This window comes from Lagenorhynchus albirostris, chromosome 2, assembly GCF_949774975.1.
Source record: "Lagenorhynchus albirostris chromosome 2, mLagAlb1.1, whole genome shotgun sequence".
NCBI classification, from domain to species: domain Eukaryota; kingdom Metazoa; phylum Chordata; class Mammalia; order Artiodactyla; family Delphinidae; genus Lagenorhynchus; species Lagenorhynchus albirostris.
In genome coordinates, this window is record NC_083096.1 from 1,869,776 (window position 1) to 1,890,600 (window position 20,825).

At 42.7% G+C, this 20,825-nt stretch overlaps 1 protein-coding gene across 1 annotated transcript in view; it reads left to right on the top strand.

Moving 5' to 3' along the window:
- Window positions 1-20,825, top strand: part of KIF14 (kinesin family member 14) — a 49,085-nt gene that overhangs the window by 17,174 nt on the left and 11,086 nt on the right. The window contains exons 14-22 of the mRNA XM_060142010.1: window positions 2,253-2,355; window positions 3,179-3,339; window positions 6,015-6,162; window positions 6,531-6,683; window positions 8,177-8,303; window positions 10,726-10,819; window positions 11,345-11,477; window positions 14,472-14,572; window positions 18,327-18,421. Coding sequence (XP_059997993.1) covers window positions 2,253-2,355; window positions 3,179-3,339; window positions 6,015-6,162; window positions 6,531-6,683; window positions 8,177-8,303; window positions 10,726-10,819; window positions 11,345-11,477; window positions 14,472-14,572; window positions 18,327-18,421 — 1,115 coding nt within the window. The remainder of the gene's footprint in view (window positions 1-2,252; window positions 2,356-3,178; window positions 3,340-6,014; window positions 6,163-6,530; window positions 6,684-8,176; window positions 8,304-10,725; window positions 10,820-11,344; window positions 11,478-14,471; window positions 14,573-18,326; window positions 18,422-20,825) is intronic.

The following is a 20,825-nucleotide window of genomic DNA, read 5'->3' on the forward strand; positions in this document are numbered from 1 at the left end:
CCACCTTTATGAGGTAATTTCGGATTGTTTTCCAGAATGGCCGGCACTCCTGCCGCCCTTGGCGCTGAGGTCCCTGTGGCCCCGCATCCTTGCCGACCCTTAGCTGTCAGGTGGATGTGAGATGGCGTCTCGTGGGGGATGCGTGTTGCATTTCCTTGACTAATCCTGTTCACCTGTTCTTGGGCCATTTTTGTTTGCTCTTCTGTAACCTGCCTGTTCATGGCTTTTGTCCATTTTTCGATTGTGTTGGGTTTTTTCCATAATTTTTAGGAGTTTTTTAATATATTTTGGTGGCCCAGCTTTTGTGAGTTTCATGTGTTGTAAATGTGTTTTCTCCAGTGTGTGGCTCATCGTTTCACTCTCTTATGGTGCCTTTGGATGGATCAGAGTCTTAGTTAGTGTAGTACATAAGTCAGTCTTTTCCTTTACGGTTGTCAGTGTTTGTGTCTTGTTTAAGAAATCATTTCTACACTGAGGTCATAGAGACAGTCACCTAAATTATCTTCTAAATGTTTTGAAGTTTTGCCTTCACATTTAAGTCCTTAAGTCGTATGGAATTTTTTGTTTGGTGTGAAGTAGGGATCTAAATTCATTTATTTTCCACGTGAATAACCAACTCTATCAGTACCATATATTAAATAACATATGACTTTTTTTGTGATCTGCAGTACAAAAAATTTCCAAATATACAGAGTGTATTTTCTCACCAATATTGCACGGCCTTAGGTCCTCGAGCCCGCGTTGTCTTTGTACCCGGCGTGGCACGGCTTCTTGATCCTCAGATCCTCTTTCTCTTCCGTTAATTAACCATTTTCTATAACAAATAAACCCAGAATTATTTATGCTTGTAGCAAAGATACAGAACATGCCCCCAAAGAGTTGAGAGTCCAGGGGGACCAGGAAGTCCCCCACTCGCCTGGCACTTGGTGTTTCCCCTTTTAGTACACGGATAGGTGTTTGTCTCACTCTCTGGACCGTGAACTTCACGAGAGCAGGTTTCGTGTCTGTCTTCACTGATGACATACCTGGCACGTGGGGCTCAGTGGACAAAGGAGCGCCAGTACCCATCAGTTTATATTAACATTAGGTGGGTCTTAGCTACTTAGTGCTTAAAAGTAAAGAAAGAGAAGGAAAGTTCACCTCTAGCTTTGAGCCCTAAAGAGAAGCTGCTTAGAGGGCTCTGGCCTTGACGAGTGATGGAGATAAGGGAGAGGATGTCTTATGTCGACGGAGCGATTCAGGTAAAGGAGAGAAGCTGATGTTAAGGCAAATCCAGGTGGGGTTCTTATGGAAAAGAGTGGTGGATCAGGGGGTTGGTGGTTGAAGCTGGATGGGGGTGGGAGGGGGCACAATGCTAAGGCCAAGGCTTTTGATGGCAGAGCAGATAGAACTGGGAGAGAGGAGGCGTCAGAACAAGCAGACCTTGTTTAAACCTTTATGGGGTTAGGACACTAGGCTGGCGGGAGGGTGGGCTGTTCTTCCCAAGTCCTCTCCTCTAGGTGCTCAAGTTCAACTGTCATTCTTTAACTGGAGATCTCGGAGCCTTGTCTGGAGCTGGAGGGTTTGTTTGGGGCTCAGCTTTTGCTACAGTTTTCTCTTTCTTTCTGTCCAGTTAATCCAAAGATAATTGGATTTTGGAGTTTCTTTCCTATTTTCTGTATAAAAAGACTCAAAAGGATATATAGCATTTATAGTTGATTTTCAACAGTATCATCTTATCGTCAGAGTTCAGTTAATTAGACGTCCAAGGAGTGTGCTTTTATCTCCATGCTTTTCCTTCCTCTGTATTACCCCTCTTTTCATGGGAGGAAAATGTTGTTTGTTCCATTATTAAAACTCATAAATGAAACCAGAAAGTTAGAAAAGTAAAACATAAAAATACTTAAAACTCTTCCATTCATAAAGAAACCACTGTCAGTATTTTAGTGTATTTTCCTTTAATGTTTGTGTATTTTTTTTTTCCATTTCTGGGGAAGAGGGGTTGGTATTTTTTTTAAGTAGTTTTAATCAAAATACATACGATGAAAATTTTTCCCACCACTGGTGGATAGAATTGCTGGAGAAGCCAGGCTTTTTCACCAAACCTTCAAAATCTAATTGAAGGAAAATAAGAGAGTTCTAAGTCATTATGGTCACAAATTGATATGAACCTTGACACTAAGGGAATAACTCAAGGAGGATTATCTGTATTGCCTTTTTCTTACTTGTTAGTCTGTCCTGTAGTTGTAACAATGTGCATCCTGTCTTCACAGCACCATCAACAATTTCGATGGGACCGTGAGTATCATCCCAGCTGGGGAAGCAAAGACATATGTAAATGGAAGACTTATTTTGGAACCCACGGTATTACATCATGTAAGTTGGCTGCTGCTAAGATGTGAGAAATTGTTTGACTTTGGGCAAGTGATCTAGTTTTTCTGAGCTCGGTTCTGTCCTCTGTAAGATCAGTAGTGAACGGGATGAAGGACTTTCTGGTTCTAACGTTCTCTTATTTCACGAATTGCCTGCCTTTGCGCAGAGACCACAGTTCTGTTATGGTGGGTGGACCAGCCCCCAAGGAGCTGTCCACCAGCAGCAGCATTATGTGTTCCGGGAAGAGCTGGGCTTTGGAATCAGGCCAGACAGGGTCGAAGCCCTGGCCCTGCCACTTGCCATATGACCTTTGAAAAGTTATTAAGCTCGGGGTGATTGCATGTCACCCATGTCAGGACACTTTTGAGAGCATTTCAATAATTATATTAGGAGAACAGGCATGAACTATTCTGTTGAAGGCAAAGCAAGACGTATGGCCACTTGGTATATATCCTGTCTTTCAGGAGGGATAAGGGAGGAGTAGGTGAAAGAATTCACGCATAGTTCTTAATGCAGTGTCTGCAGACAGTGAGCTCAGTGTGCGCTTATCACTGTTACTGTTGAGCTCTGTGCTCTGTTAGTTTCCTCATTCCTAAAATCGGGATAATAACATGCATAGTTGTGAGACATCAGTGAGATGATGTATGTGTAGAGTGTCAGATGCAGTTCTTGGCCTGTAGGAAGCATTTCATAAATGTTAGCTGCCGTGATTTTTATGTTTATCATTAGTGATACTAGACTATTGAATTGTTGAACATAAGGGTTTGTCCCACGGCATTTTTTGGTTCCGACTCACCTCAAGGAGTAAATTTCTTGTGTGCTTTAGGGTGACCGGGTGATTCTTGGTGGCGATCATTATTTTAGATTTAATCATCCAGTAGAAGTCCAGAAAGGGGAAAGACCGCCCAGTAGAGATACTCTTGTGAGTGAGGGTCCAAGAGACTTTGAATCTGCAAAAAATGACTTGCTCTTGGCACAGAGATTACAGTAAGTATTTTTGTTGGTATGAAACCGTAAGTATACGGGAGAGGGCTATGGAGGGCCTTAATCAGGTTGTCCTGACTGCACTCGTTAACTCTTGGGGTGCCGATTTCTAGCGACGTGATCTTTCCTCTTCTGTGTGCATTCACTCAACAAACAAACTTAGCTCCTACGCTGGAGGAATTTGTCTTCTTATGGGGCTGACGGACAGACAGACAGAGTGCCCTGACAGAGCCCTGCACCGTGTGGAGCTCCTGGGGTGACTCCTGCCCCGACCTGGGGTCAGCGAAGGTCTCGTGAGAAGATGTCCCCTGGGAGGGAGTCGGCCAGGGGAAGCCTGGGGAGTGGACCCTTATTTACTTTTCTTCTTTTGCCCCAGTTTTAGCTGAGGCAATATTGTAGGAGTTCTGATTTCAGCAGGATCCCTGTAAAATAAATGGCAAGTAACAGAGAAATAAAATGCTAAAGCATTTGGACTTTATCTTAAAGGTTATGGGGTCATAAGATAATTTTAAGGAGACATGAGACAGACATGATGGGGATCACATTGCAGAAGGGTGGCTGTGGCCCAGGTCTGGAGGGTGGAGGGCGGTGGAGCCGGGTCCTGGGCTGCAGTGCAGTGGGGGCTGGGGGGTGAGACGGGCATCGCGGGGTCACGGGGAGAGAAGTATCCGCACAGAGGATGGAGGCGGGGAGTGGGAAGGATGACCGGGGTGGGCCACACGAACCCTGCTTTGTCACCTTGTCAAAAGTCTGAGCTTGCTTTGCCCTCTTTTTTTTTTTTAAAGTTGTGGTACAACATACATAGCGTAAAATTCACCTTTTTAGCCATTTTTAAGTGTGCAGTTCAGTGGTGTTAAGTACATTCACAGTGTTGTGCAGCCTCAACCATATTCTGTCTCCAGAACTTTCTCATCACCCAACTGGGCCTCTGTACCTACTAAGCAACGGCTACCCCCTCCCCCCAGGCCCTGGTAGCCATTAGGTCCTCTTTCTTTTGACATTCTTATTCTTTTTTTTTTTTGGCTGCCTTGGGTCTTCATTGCTGTGCGCAGGCTTTCTCTAGCTGTGGTGAGCGGGGAGCAGGGGCCACTCTTCGCTGCGGTGCGCGGGCTTCTCACTGCGGTGGCCTCTCCTGTTGCGGAGCACGGGCTCTAGGTGCATGAGCTTCAGTAGTTGTGGCTCACGGGCTCAGTCGTTGTGGCTTGTGGTCTCCAGAGTGCAGGCTCAGTAGTTGTGGCGCATGGGCTTAGTGGTTCCGCAGCATGTGGGATCCTCCCGGACCAGGGCTCGAACCCGTGTCCCCTGCCTTGGCAGGCGGATTCTCAACCATTGCACCACCAGGGAAGCCCTGACATTCTTATTCTAATTCAGTAAAATTGGGTACGGAAATTTTATGCAGTACAGTTGTTAAAGCGTCGGGTTTTGTTGAGAAGAAAGAAGCTTTTAGTTTTCTGTAATCACCAATCCCTTTCCCCCCATACAGTGAAAGGTAATTTAATATTTTGACTTCTCAAAATGTCTAAGTGTTACCTGAAAACTGGGTTCACCTCTTGGTGGGTGTCAAGCCAAAAGACACAGCCAGGCCAAAGATCAGGAGAAGGAAGGATGCATTACTTGCATCAAGTAAGGAGAACATGGGAACTTGCCCAAAGCCGTGCTTCCCCAACAGTAAGACTGGGGAGGTTTTAAGCTAAGGGTACATGCGTGTTCGTGAAGGGGCCCGAGCAGGGGAGAAGTCAGCATAGAATCAGGGCAGGGATCGACAGAGTCCAGGCTTCAGTTGACTGAAGTCACGGGGGTCACAGATGGTCAGCATCTCCATCCCTGAGGTTCCCGTTGACCTGGTGGCTGAGCTTCAGGCTAACCTTCACCATTGACTCAGAGCTGCGAGTCTTCACAACGGGTGTCTTATCTTTGCTGTTGTTGTTTCTCTTGCCTGATAACAGTTGTTCTTTTTTTCCCTCGAGATCATTGGTTTCTGAGGCTTGTTCAAGGGCAAGCGCTGTGTCCAGGCTCAGATCGCAAAACGGCTCAGGCCAAACATGGCTTCTCTTCTGTCAAGAAAGCCCCGCCTGGTTCTCTCTCTGGGGGACCCCCCACCCTGTCTGCTTACAAAGTTATTATAGATGATTGGAAAAATATGGTACAATCTCTGCTTTATCAGCTCATGTATCATGCTTTTATAGGCATTTCAATATATTCCTAATCTGTGACCTAAACATGAATTGAAAGATAATGATATGAAATAATTTTTGCCCTAACCATTGTTAGTTTAACATAAAATGCCCATATTTTGTGTTTACTACAATGTTAACTATATTTACTGCAGTGTTCACTGTAACATAATTATGTTATAAATATATATTTTATATTTTTATGTAAGTTAAAACATTTTTATATAGCTTAAGCATTAGAAAAACATTTGCTTAAATATCGAGCATCTGCAATGGTAATTAAGTTAGAAATGAGCACATTTTCAACCTTTTATGTTTTGTTTGTGTAAACAGTTCTAGAGCTAATAAACATTTCAGAATGCTGCTGACAGAATGTCAGAAATGAAGTTTTGAGATTTGAACTTTTGTTTAATTTAACATCTTAATATGATTAAGAACTATTATAGCATATGAAGAATTCTTGACAGAGTACCCTGTCACTATTGAATATTTTGCTACTTGTAGACTTGAAGCAGAAATAAAGGAGGCGCAGTTGAAAGCAAAGGAAGAAATGATGCAGGGGATCCAGATCGTGAAAGAAATGGCTCAGCAAGAGCTTTCCTCTCAAAAAGCTGTGTACGAAAGCAAAATAAAAGTCCTGGAAGAAGAACTGGTAAGAGGCAGAACTGTTTCCTTTCTCTGCCGGTGCAGGGCCCCAGGGGAGCGTCAGAGGGGAGATCAAGGCTGCTGGGCTGGGGGAGGAGAAGCAGACAGGCTCTGTCCCCCAGCCCTCGGGCAGCCCTGCCTCCCAGAAGCCCATCTGGCGGGCAGCGCTCTGAAAGGTTTGACTAGTGATGGTTATTTTCGGTTGGGTTAGTCAACCTGGCTGGGGTGGAGAAGCATTGGGGCACCTTTTCTATCTGTGAGTCAATTTCCTGTGCACTGATTTTTACAAAGGGACTTTTGTACCTATTTGGTATCATTTTTGAAGAATTGCTCTGTATCTTTGCCCTATTTATTTTTTATTATTGTATGTCAAAGAAAGAAGAATGTCAAAGAAAGAAGATACAGGAAATAAATAACCAAAAGGCTAATTACAAAATTGAGGAACTAGAAAAGGCAAAGCAGCGTTTTGAACAGGAAATATATGTCAACAAAAAGCGGTTAGAAATGGAGACTTTGGCTACGAAACAGGTAATTTCATTTTATAGCTAGTCTGAGCTATCTTGAGGAGAGGCTGGATTTTTCTTTTTTTTAAAGAGCTTATGGTCTCTTGATGGGTGATGGCCAAATCCAGGTCTGCAGGTGAGAAGGGGCTTCCTGCCTGAAAGCCTCTGTCCTCACGATGTGCTCACACAGATCTTTTCAAAGGGACAGAGCTGTTGTTTCCAGCGAGTTCCAGTCGACTGTTCTCTTTCCCTGCGTGCACAGCGACCCTGTGGTCAGTCATGCCGAACAATGTAAGGAGTGAGGTGATACTAGGGCGTGGTACATAGAAGGGGGGACGGCTCAGCTCCTGGACCGGTTACATCCCAGTGCCAGGGTGGAAGGAGCAGCGAGCAGGCCGTGTGCCCGCGTGAGTCCTCAGGGAACTACCTCAGCCTTGGGAGCTCAGGCGCTGACTTCCCTCATCTCTCTGAGCACAGAGGCATCTTTCAAGGGCAGCTCACGGTGGCTCTCCAGGTGCTGGACCAGCAGCCTCAGCATCGCCTGGTAGACGTGCAGATCTCGGTCCGACCAGAACTGCCGAATCACATCCTCTGGGGTGGGGCCGGAATCCCTTCTAACCAGCCCTGGAGGGGGGCCCTGAATCCCGAAGGGAGAGCCCCTGCTTTCGTCTCTGCTGCGACTTCTTACATCTTCAAGTTTTACTCTCAAATGGCAGTTTTCCTTCTTTCCTTCCTAAGTTTATGGTGGGGTTGGGGGTAGAGGAAGATACTCACAGTAGCCCCAGAGTACCGGTACTATAAAATGGTGAAAATACATATATTAGCCGATTCTAGAGCACGGAGGGGCTAGTGAACCACCCTGGAGAGTTTTAAGAGAAAAACAGATGTGTTTAAATCTTGAAAACAGTTATCATTAGTGGGCTGTTATAAGGCTTATTTGTATCAAGTGAGGTGTTTTGTTTTGTTTTTTTTTTTTGTGGTACGCGGGCCTCTCACTGTTGTGGCCTCTCCCGTTGCGGAGCACAGGCTCCGGATGCGCAGGGTCAGCGGCCATGGCTCACGGGCCCAGCCGCTCCGCGGCATGTGGGATCCTCCCGGACCAGGGCACGAACCCGTTGTCCCCTGCATCGGCAGGCGGACTCTCAACCACTGCGCCACCAGGGAAGCCCTCAAGTGAGGTTTTTAGGTGTATTTTTAATTTAACTTTTTAATTTAGTCAACAAATTCTTGAGTAGTTTTTTTCCTTTTTTTGTTTTTTTCTGAAGGTTTTTATGCTCCTATCAATGGGGAGAAAAAGATTAATCTATATTATCAAAAATTCCTAATGATTTTGTTGTGGGGGAAAAAAATCATTTTATAAGGATACTTTATAAATCATTTTTTAAAAGCCTTTATGCTTAATAAAACACGTGCTGTGAAATGAGAATTATGTAGTGCATTACCATTGTCAGTCTGGTTTTCTAATTTCTCTCTTTGCACGTTCTCGTGTATGGCTCCACGTGAATGAATATCAATTAGGCTTTAGAAGACCACAGGATCCGCCATGCAAGAATTCTGGAAGCTTTAGAAACCGAGAAACAAAGGATTGCTAAGGAAGTACAAATTCTACAGCAAAATCAGAGTAATAGGGATAAAACTTTCACAAGTGAGTATAGGACGATTTTAGCAGGTATTTTCTAAAGTTATGTATGTTATTTCATACAGTTAGTAAAATGTTAATTATCTTTGTGTATTTAAAATTTTTTTTCTAGATGTTGCTGACTTCTCTGGATCTAGATAAATTTGTATGAATGATTATTTTTAGGATATTCACTTTTTAGAATATTTAGTTATATAAGCAAATAGTAAACAGAATTCCAAGTATTATTTTAATGTGTAGTATGCTTCTTAAAATGTCTTACTCTAATCCTTAATTCTTATTTTATAAGAATTATTAATCTGAGTTGTGCTTAATCATTGCATACTTCGTTTTCTTTCTCACTTGAAAGTTGTTATTTTTTTGTACGTTTCTACATTCCTGTGTAGAGCACAGCATTTTTTTCAAATATTTATATATATATTTGGCTGTGCCGGGTGGCTTGTGCCACCTTAGTTCCCGACCAGGGATCAAACCCAGGCCCTGCAATGAGAGCGCAGTGTCCTAACCACTGGACTGCCAGGGAATTCCCCAAACACAGGCTGTTTAATGTAAACTTTCTTTTTTTAATTATAGAAAGTTTCAAATAAACTATGAAAGCAGAGAGATTACTACAGTAAACTCTTCCATACTTATCATCCATCTTCAACAGTGACCCACACATGTTCAGTTTTGTTCCAGCCGTGCTCAATCCCCCTGCCCTCCTGGACTATTCTGAAGCAAATCCCAGACATCCTGTCACCTGATCTGTAAATACTTCACTGTGTATCTCCAAGTTAGATAAGAACTCTCTTTTCTCTCTTTCCCTGTCACTCTTTGAAGCATAACTCTGATATTATTATTACACCTAAAAATATTAATAATAATTTCTTACAAATCAAATATCTAGTCCCTATTCAAATTTTGTGGAATATGTCATATTTTTTAAAATCCAGGAGCTTCCCTGGTGGCGCAGTGGTTGAAAGTCCGCCTGCCGATGCAGGGGACGCGGGTTCGTGCCCCGGTCCGGGAGGATCCCACATGCCGCGGAGCGGGGCCCGTGAGCCGTGGCCGCTGAGCCTGCGCGTCCAGAGACTGTGCTCCGCGATGGGAGAGGCCACAGCAGTGAGAGGCCCGCGTACCGCAAAAATAAATAAATAAATAAATAAATAATAAAATCCATTCGGTTTGTTTGAATCAGGATACAAATGGGGTCATCCACACCCTGTGTTTGCTAGATGTGCCTTTTTTTTTTTTTTTTTTTTGTGGTACGCGGGCCTCTCACTGCTGTGGCCTCTCCCGTTGCGGAGCACAGGCTCCGGACGTGCAGGCTCAGCGGCCATGGCTCACGGACCCAGCCGCTCCGCGGCATGTGGCATCTTCCCAGACCGGGGCACGAACCTGCGTCCCCTGCATCGGCAGGCGGACTCTCAACCACTGTGCCACCAGGGAAGCCCTAGATGCGCCTTTTAAGTCTCTTTTAATCTGTCAGCTGGCTCTTCCTTCCTCTCTCTCTGTCCCCTTGTAATTCATGTATTGAAGAAGCCATGTATTGAAGAAACTCTACCTGTAGAGTTTCGGAGATTCTGGGTTTGCTGACTGTATGTCCAGGCTGTTGCTTATGCCTCTATATACCCTGCAAAGAACCCGTCGTCCGGGTTCAGTGTTTTAGCAAGAATACTTAGTAGTTGTGCCATATACTTTCCATAACTTCTGTTTTTAAATTACCTTGAAACTGTTACATCTGTTGTGAGAGATAAGAACATTGTATTAATACATGTTTTTATTCCTCTTAGGTCCTAAAACAGTACCATGCAATGATACTTGATTTTTTTTATCCACATGAACAATGAATTTCACTCTTCCAAAAAAAATGTTTTTAATGGAATGCTGGTTATAAGTTTGACTGAACAATATAGAAAATGTTTATGCTAAAATCTTAAATTTGAATTAGGAACGTGGAATTATGTACTGAAAGTGTTTTTATGTCCTAATATATCTCTGTTTCTGTCTTTATCTATCTATCTATTTTTTAAATTTCAGGCAAAATAAAAAAGGACTGTGGTTCTATTTAAGGCTGTAGTATACTTTACCTAATACTTTACATAAGTTAGAAGTTAGGAAAAAAGAAATTAGAAAAAAAAACTTTAAAAATATTAGAAGGAAAAGCAGCATCTTTGTCATTTCCTTGTTTACAAAACCCGTATCCTCTCTCTGTGAACTTCAGTTTTCTTCCACGCCTCCACAGGTGAAAGACCTCATTTTGTATGAAGAATATTTTATTTCACCAGTGAGGCTTGAAGAAAAGTTACTGAGTTATCATCTTCACCTTCTGTGATGTATCGTTAAAACCATTCGTTTGAAGTCAGTTGTTTTTCAGGACGTGTTGTGCCTGGTGGCGTGTTAGTGCTCACATACGTGTTCTGAATCTTCTCCGTGTGCTCTCTGCTAGTTCAGCCCAGTTGGAGCTCCATGAAACTCTCCGTGATGATTCAGGAAGCCAATACCATCAGCAAAAAGTTAAAAAAGAATTATGTTTTTGGCAGGTGAGTGATTATCTTATTTGTAAAGTAATTTGTTGTTTTAAACTAGTCACGCTTCATGCTTCATGTGATTTTTTTTTCTGTTTTAGTTTCTCTAAGGACATGGTATCCTACATGCCTGTCCAGGAGCAAGCGGGTGTCATAATCCCCAGGGGCACTTCCAGGTTCCCCTCTCAGAGCTCACTCTGGAGTGAAAAAGGCTTTCAGCAATGAACATACTTGTATATTTTATAAACAGAATAATTTTAGATGTTTTAGGAATTCACTAATTTTCTTTTGAGTTGAGAATTTATAAGTATTCCACATTTTAAAAGGAATATACAATATTAGAACTTTTAAGAAATTATTATATAAGAAGTTATTTTAATGTAGTATATACTAGACATGATTATTAGTATAACAAAAATACTTAACTATGGAGAGATTTAATCAGTGGTCTGAATTTTTATGGGAGTCATTCTAATTCGGAAAACTCTAGGTTATGTATGTTTTAGGAGAAGCATTTTTTTTCTTTGGTTTTTCTTTCAGACATGTTGTATCAGATAAAGGAAGTAGTTCTGACACTTGTATTCAGGTTCGTAACCTGCAACTAGGGGTCTCAACTGTCTGGAGTCTGGAAAAGTTTGAGTCTAAGCTTGCGGCAATGAAAGAACTTTACGAGGTTTGGAATATTATTAAAATCTCTATAACCTTTCTGAAATCAAAATATTATATGTAAAAACTTACAGGCTTCTGCCAGATTATAGCCTTAATGCTTGAATTGTGTAATGGAGAAATGAAAATAAACTAAATAATTAACTCAATCTAGAAAAGAATAAACCTGAACCAAAGGAGAGTAGATGAAGGAAGCATTAAAAATAAGAGGAATAATTGACAAATTAGAATTAATAAACTCAGGCTTCGGCTCTTTGAAAAGATGAACATGTGATTTTAGGAATGGACATAGCATTTAAATAAAGATCTCAAGCATTTTAAGATTATATTACATTTTTATGTAAATAAGTTTAATAAGTAAGCTAATAAGTTTAATAATTTTCTAGAAAGTTAAGATTTTTCTAGAAAAAGAGAAATTATGAAAGTTGATTTAATAGGTGACTAACCAAGCAATAAATTGAAAAGTTTGTCAATTAACTAGCCTGAAAAAAAAAAAAAAGATGCTGGGCTTCCCTGGTGGCGCAGTGGTTGAGGGTCCGCCTGCCGATGCAGGGAACGCGGGTTCGTGCCCTGGTCCGGGAAGATCCCACATGCCGCGGAGCGGCTGGGCCCGTGAGCCGTGGCCGCTGGGCCTGCGCGTCCAGAGCCTGTGCTCCGCAGTGGGAGAGGCCACAGCAGTGAGAGGCCTGCGTACTGCAAAAAAAAATTAAAAAAAAAAAAAAGATGCTGATCCCAGTCAATTTCATAGGTAAGCACTTTTGAACCTCCAAAAAACAGACAAATCCTGTTAACATTTAAACTATTCTAGAACGTAGCAAAGAATAGAAAGTGTCACAGTTACGATGCTAGAACAACTGATTACAATCAAAACAAACAAACCCCACAAAAACTGAAAAGATGATTCAAAAGAGAATTACAAACCAATCTTAATATGAACACAGCTATAAAAATCCTGAAAGAAATGTTAGTAAGTCAAACCCAAGGTTTTATTGAGAGAATACTTATACCATGATTAAGTAGGGTTAATTCCAGGAATGGAATGCGAGGTATATTCACAATAGAAAATACAGAAAGGCTGAAGGGAATCATACAAAAGCACTGACAGTTTACCTCTAAATGATGGGTTTGCAGGTGGTTAAAATTTTTTTCTTTGTGTTTATATGTATTAATAATTTCCAGATTTTCTACAATGAATGTGAATTGCTTGTGTAATTAAAAAAACAAAAAACTGTATTGAGGTCATTTGATAATTCTTGCCTTGACATATACATTAAAATCTGATGGGTGGGTGAGTTACCTTACATTCCTACTTTCAACCGTTTGTTGCAATATCCTTTACTTATTTTTCCATTTAGTTATACTATTCTTGAATCAATCTCTATATTTATTTTGCTAGCACTTCAATTGGTATTGCTTTAAATATTTAAATTAAAATATAGATTATTATCATGATCAATATATTCAACCAGGAAGTGATTGAATCTTTTTTATTAGAAATAATTCATAATAATTTATTCCACAGTTAATGTTGACCAGATATTGCTTTAAGCATTTTATAGTTATTGGTTAATGTATTCATTTCCAAAAATACTGATTCATTAAATTAATATGTTGTGTCAAAGCTAATTCAAATTTGTCTCTGTTTTTGTTTTTACCATCTTTACTGGAGTAATTGCTTTACATTTACATTACATTACATTTTACATTACTTTACATTTACATTACATTACATTTACAAATAATTGCTTTACAATGGTGTGTTAGTTTCTGCTTTATAACAAAGTGAATCAGCTATACATATACATATATCCCCATATCTCTTCCCTCTTGTGTCTCCCTCCCTCCCACCCTCCCTATCCCGCCCCTCTAGGTGGTCACAAAGCACCAAGCTGATCTCCCTGTGCTATGTGGCTGCTTCCCACTAGCTATCGATTTTACATTTGGTAGTGAATATATGTCCATGCCAACTTTCTCACTTTGTCCCAGTCTACCCTTCTCCCTCCCTGTGTCCTCAAGTCCATTCCCTAGTAGGTCTGCGTCTTTATTCCCATCCTGCCCCTTGGTTCTTCATGACCATTTTTTTTTTTAAGATTCCATATATATGTGTTAGCATACGGTATTTTCTCTTTCTGACTTACTTCACTCTGCATGACAGACTCTAGGTCCATCCACCTCACGACAAATAACTCAATTTCGTTTCTTTTTCTGGGTGAGTAATATTCCATTGTATACATGTGCCACATCTTCTTTATCCATTCATCTGTCGATGGACACTTAGGTTGCTTCCATGTCCTGGCTATTGTAAATAGAGCTGCAGTGAACATTGTGGTACATGATGCTTTTAAAATTATGGTTTTCTCAGGGTATATGCCCAGTAGTGGGATTGCTGGGTCGTATGGTAGTTCTATTTTTAGTTTTTTAAGGAACCGCCATACTGTTCTCCACAGTGGCTGTATCAATTTACATTCCCAGCAGCAGTGCAAGAGTGTTCCCTTCTCTCCACACCCTCTCCAGCATTTATTGTTTGTAGACTTTTTGATGATGGCCATTCTGAGCGCTGTGAGGTGACAGCTCACTGTAGCTTTGATTTGCATCTCTCTGATTATCAGCGATGTGGAGCGTCCTTCCTGTGTTTGCTGGCCGTCTGTGTGTCGTCTGTGGAGGAGTGTCTGTTCAGGTCCCCTTGATGTTGTCAGATTATTCTATTTTTCTCCTGAGGACGCTATCGTTTTTGTTTTCTCTGTGTTTTCTAAATCACGTTTATTATTTCTGAATTATTTAATGATTTCTGTTGCTTTTATTAGATCTCTTTTAATATAATTCCTAGTGTCACGTGATTTTAAAAAATTTTATCAGGAATGCGATTTTTTTACTTTTAACGTTATCTAGATAATCTATAATTTTGCGAATTTTATAAATGCGACAAAGTAAACATTTTTCCCTTAGTTGCTAAACATTTTTAACCCATAATTACTAGAAACTATATATTTAATTTTCTTAGAGCCATTGTAGTAACAAGTGTGAAGATGTGTTTTGCGACCCTGAAGATGAATGGGAACCCGACATCACAGATGTTCCAGTGTCTTCATTTTCCAGAAGGAGGTGAGGACATTTGTGTTACTGGCTTTCCTCCTTCTCAAAAGAACTATCTGTTGTCATGGTGGATATCTGGGAAGGAACCCAGTAGGTCACTGATCAAATTACAGCACTTAGGGCATTAGATCGTTTATATTCAGTTAGAATACGAAGAAACAGCCTCAGTATTTTACCATATAAGTTTTAAGAGCAACTTAGACTGGCATCAACCTAATTTCCTATAAAGATGAACAGTGTTTATTACTTTACCCTTTCTCAAAAACCTGGCATATTCTATGATATTTTATTGTAAGTTACCGAGTTTGAAATGCCGTTAAGTTAGTATGAGCACCTCAGAACGCTAAATCGCAGTGACGAGGACTTCTGTACGTGACAAATGTTGCTTATTAACTACAACATACAAGACTCAGCGCCAGAGGATGCTGCCCCTGCACACGCCCCCGTGCTTGGGTTACAGAGAGGCGAACGCTGTAGTAGGAACACCTCCGTCCTGGGACTTGGTTAGCCCCTTGGTTTGATCTTTGAACAGGACTGCTGGCTGCCATGTCCTGAGGATACGGGGATAAGTACAGAATATTCCCTGCCCTCCAAGACTTGGTGTGGAGGAAAGTTGGGGCGGGGCAAGTTGATGAAGACCTGACCCGAGGCTGGGCAGGGGCTGCAGAGGAGGGTAGGTCTACGGGCATCCGTGAGGCAGGATCACAGGCCTCGGGGGCTGGTGTGGGGTGACAGTGATGCGGGGCCGCAGGCGGGTCCTGGCCGAGTGACTAGGGGAGGGTGGGGTTCCCTGAGGTGGACGGTAGGGAGGCTCTTTTGGACGCGGTGAGTTTGAGGTTCCTGGGGGTCATCCAGGTGTACACTGAGGTCTAAGACTTCGTAGAAGGGATTGGGGAATTTTCAGGGTGTAAAGGTCAGTGGCGTTTCATCCAGCAGAAGCATCGCCATAGATAGAACATGTACTGAATGCATGCGGAGCAGAGTCTCATTCACCTCGGAACTGCTGCTGTCCTTACCCCCATTTTACAGGCGAAGTAACCAAGGATTTAAAGAGATAGGGATCTTGTCCAGAGTCACCAGCCTCTCTGTTGCAGAGGGAAGAACAGCGAGTTTCGGGTTAAATGTAGTTTCAACCTCATCGCCTTCAGCGCAGCTCAGAGTCCGTTTGGGTTTCTAAACCTTTTTAGGCTTCTCTTGGTTGTGACCATGCTTATTTTAAACTCATTTGCATAAACTCTCTTCAAAGAGGTGGAACTGCTTAATTACCTGTGACTTTTGCTTTATTTCCTGCATTCTAGCTGCTAAGCTAGAGTAAGAAATAGCCAGGACGTCGCGTTCATGTTATATGTTAGGTACGTGGCAGCTCGAATCTCAGGCTGAAGGAAACACAGAGCGTGTGCTTTAAACAGACTCTGGGCTCCTTGAGTGCATCCGCTGCAGGCCCGTGCTGTGCAGAGTCACGGGTCCCACCGAGACCTGAGTCCTCGTCCTGGCCGCATGTGGCCGGGGGCCCAGGGCAGGATGTCTCGAGGCTTCAGTTTTCTCATCTGTGAGCTGGAGACAGGACAGGGTCATCCGTGAGGAGCAGCTGCTTCTCCGGTGACCACCGTGGTCTCTGACACGGGACCAATGACGCGGATGATGCGGTGTTGCTGGGAGGGTTTAGATCCAACCTTGTCCGTGGCTGTTCTGTAAATGGCAGTTCTTGCTCTCAGGCACCTAATATGTATTGAATAACCTTGGGATACAGAGAGGATATGATTTCTGATCCAATTCCAGTGAAAAGACAAGTGATGTCTTCAGGTGATTTGTCCCGAGGACTTCAAAACCGTCTTCAAAAACTCGTCCTGGAGTGGAATTGGGCCGATGGGGCCTGGGACACTTACACCAGCCCAGAGTGGGTGGCATAAGCCTCCCAGAATTCAACCCAGACCTACAGATTCTTGAGAGTGTGGTTTATAAATTCCTTTAGATTTAAAAATTAGATTTCTTATTGTTTTATTATAAACAGGTATAAGTTTTGTGTACTTAGACGTGTGGATCAAATACGAGCATGGATCAAATACGAGCATTAAGAATTAACATTAAAGTTTTATCCTATTGAAGGTTAGTAATTTACGTCTTAAGTCCTGCTGACTTAATGATAAGGGAATAATTAGGGAATCAACAGAAACTTAAATTGTCACTGAAAAATCGAAGCAACATTTTCTAAGATTTCAAAATCAGGTGTTTTCACTTGGCAGAGATGTTTTTGAAAACTTCTATAACTTAAAAGTATCATTTTTTTAAAAACATGGATTGCTCTTGGTCAGGAGCCTTGTGTATGAAGTTTCAGCCTTGTAAGAATGTTTATGACAGAATTGCAGACTCTGAGAATGCCTGAAGGTAATGGACTCTTAATTATGGAGCTTCTAGGCAATGATGTGCTTGTTCTGCGGTGAAATAGACCGGTTTGGTGGCATATAAATTTTGATATGTGCTGTTGACAGTTAAAAGTAAAATTTCCCCCGATGTTAAGTAAAAATTCTATGAAAGGAATGTGACAAGCATTTTTTAATTTGAGTTTAAACATTGTTTAACTACAGTCGTGTTGAAAGAATAAGTTTTCCTAGTTCAGACTTGATGGGATAATGTACGCTTTTCTTTCGCTACTAAGTAAAAAAACTGTAACCTGTGAGAATTGATATTTTCTCTCCCTGTTGTCATAATTCTGTGTTTCTCTCGTAGGAATTCATGGGGAGATTTTATATTTGAAACATTTAGGCGACTACAGATAGAATGCTTTTGTTTAACCATCTTTTCAACAAGTAGCGTTTTTCTGTGAGCGGCCACCAGTAGGGAGGGTCCTGTTAAGGAGAAGACTTCAAAGGTCCCGCTGGACTGACGTCTGGGGCCACAGCCTGATGTCTAGGGGCTGGAGCTGGGCTTTGGAAAGTTGGTCCATGGGTGGTGATACGGAAGCAGGCGCTCCTTCCGTCACACCCCAGGGGGAGACGTGAGTGTTTTTACCCTCGGCTGAGGGGAGAGGCAGCAGGAAGAGCCCTGAAGGTCGAATCTTGGGGTCGCCTCCTGCCTTGTGCCGCTGCTATGCTTCCCGGTGCTGTGCTCTTTGCCCTGTGCAGCAAATATTTACTTGAATTTATTGACCTGGATCATTTCCCTGCTTAAAACCCTTCCCAGGATAACTTGCTCAGGATCAATCCACGCTCCCTTAGCTGGCATCCGAGGTCGGCCCCAGGCTCGCTCCGGGGGCCCTCCCGACTCTGGGGCCGAGTCCTTCCATCTGAGCGCCTCCGCAGCCCTCCGTGCCCTCCTGACTTCCTGTGGACCGTAAGCTCCATGAGCCCAGAAGCCCTGTTTGCTGTGTCTCAACCACAGTATCCGGAGCCTCTGAATAGTAGGACAGCTGACCCTCGAACAGCACAGTTTTCAGTAGTAAACACGACAGGATTGGGGTTGGCTGAGCCCGCGGATGTGGAGGAACCTCGTGTGCCGAGGGCTGACTGTGCGCCCCTAACCCCCGCCTCGTTCACGGGTCAGCTGTGCATTTGTTCTATTCAGTTCATTAACTAGAGGGTTAGACTGGTACCTGAAAAGAGTAAATTCCTGTTCGATAAACCAAATTAATTTAACCCTTGATGAAAATATTTCCATGGAAAACATTCTCGTGGATGTCCATTCTCTTTGGAGAATTTAAAACTGTGTCCTTCGCATTTTCCCACGTGGAGTGTCGCTGCCAGCCTTACGGTTTCTGTTTTTCCAGGAGCAGGACTCTGATGAAGAACAGGAGGATTTCCAGCTGCCTGCATGGCATAGCGGCCCCCGCGGCCCAGGATTTGCACTCTTCACACTCATCAGGTACTTTTCTCTTCAGACTTTGTTGTTTACTGGGAATAGCTCCAAGTCTTGTCTCTGCCACTGTCCTGTTTCTGGTTCTTGTGCAAATCATTTCATCTCCCGGAAGCTTCCATCTCCTCTGTAAACAGGGTGGACCGGAGACCCCTCCCACTTCTGCAACTGTGCTCTGTGATGTATTCCAAGCCTTTAGTTGAGTGACTAGTTCAAATGTGGAAGACGTGTGTTTGTTCAAAAATGTATGAGGATGTTGTTTTCTTCTAAGTGAAAAAAAGGCAAAGTGTAGCAGATTATGTATGACAGGATATCGTATGTGTGAGGAGGAGAAAAAAGATGTATACAAACATGCTTATGAATGAATATGCTCTCCCTGAAAGCGCTGGTTTGTCCAGGGCACTTGGGGGAGGGGACGGGACAGGAAGGAAGACGTCCTTTTCACAGCATATCCTTCGTTTTCTTCTGAAGTTTATATAATATGCATGATTTGTCTAAAGCTGCTTTAATTTTTAAAAGTTTAAAAGAAAAAGTTATAGGAATTATTCCACTGAATAATTATTTCATGCCAATATTGACTATGTTAATTTTCATAAGAAGAGGGGATACACTGTAATTTATATGTGTAAGTATCTGTAATAATTAAAATTACTGCCTGGTAACAGCAGACTACTGCACAGCAATAGAAAAGAACCACTGATTCGTACAACAACCCAGATGAACCCCAAAACATGAGGTTGAGTGAAAGAAACTAGATGATAAGGAGTACATTCCATATGATTCTATTTATAGGAAGTTCAAAAATAGGCAAAACTAATCTATCGTGACAGAAGCCGAGTACTTCAGGTAGAATGGTGGGTCACGAGGGAGCCTGCTGGAAAGCGGCGATGGGCGTGTTGCACGTGCCGATCTGAGCGGGGGTTGCGCGGGGTACACGTGTGTCCGAGTACTTCAGGTAGAATGGTGGGTCACGAGGGAGCCTGCTGGAAAGCGGCGATGGGCGTGTTGCACGTGCCGATCTGAGCGGGGGTTGCGCGGGGTACACGTGTGTAAAGACAAGCTGCACACTTAAGATGTGCACAGCTTACACTTTACAGAATGTCACTTGTGCCTGAGTAAATGGAGTTTTAAAATTACTCCGTAATGTAGTAGTCTATTTCGATAAAGGTGTCAGTGGAATATGAGTAGCCATGAAGGAAACTGTGTCTCGTCTTTGCCTTTAAAATAAAGACACTGGGGGGCTTCCCTGGTGGCGCAGTGGTTGAGAGTCCGCCTGCAGATGCAGGGGACACGGGTTCGTGCCCCGGTTGGGGAAGATCCCACGTGCCGCGGAGCGGCTGGTCCCGTGAGCTACGGCCACTGAGCCTGCGTGTCCGGACCCTGTGCTCGGCAACGGGAGAGGCCACGACAGTGAGAGGCCCGCGTACTGCAAAAAAAATAAATAAATAAATAAAATAAAGACACTGGGGTTTCTTTTTTTTAATCATAAAATTATCTTTTAGGAAGATAATTATTATCCTACTACTTGTTTAATATAGACTTTATGTTTACCAGCAAAATAAAAGTTTCTGTATCTGTGGTAGCAACTTATTTATTCAGTATTATTTGAGAGTAAGATGTTTTACAAAGGTACCTTTTCCAGATAACTAAACCTGTTTTGAGGGTCGGTTTTGTTTTTTTTAATCGAAGTATAGTTGATTTACATCATTGTGTTAGCTTCAGGTGTTCAAGGGTCATTTTTTAAGGGCCCTTTTTAAAGGTTAAGGTACAAGGGGAAGTCAGACATATAAGAGGTCTTTGCTTGTTTGCAGTTTTCAGAGAGGGAGCTGGAAACCCACGTGTGCATTTAGTGTGAACCTGCCCGGGGGGCTGCGAGGTGTGGGAGGACAGGCCTGCCAGCTTCGGAAAGTCGAGCCAGTGTCTGAACCTCTCACCTTAGGGGCCGTATTTCGAAACTAGATTTTTACAAGTCTTTCTGACACGCTGATGCTGGATTTGGGGATGCATTCACACCGGTATCTCACTAAGCAGGCGTTACGTGGTTAACTGTCCGTGGTGACGGGAGGAGCGTCGCTGTCGTCGTCACCCTGTAGTGACAGAGCTTTGGGCTGGCAGCTGTTTTCTCTTCCCAAATCCAGCTCCTGTCTCGGCTCTCGACTCTTAATAGTCCCCACCTGGTGCCTTTATTGCACTCTGCGTTTTAGTTTGCTGTTTCTAATGGCTTATGGAGTAGAGCAGAAAACTAATCGTACATATTAAATGAGAACCCTACTCACGTGTTAGCATTCCGGGATAAAGTTATTTCCAGAGGCGCCAAATGAGCTCTTAAAGTTTTTCCGTTTACCTCTGGTTTGGACGGTGCTTCGAAAATTATGCTGAGAGTCTGTCTCCCCAAGATGTGATAGATTAACTG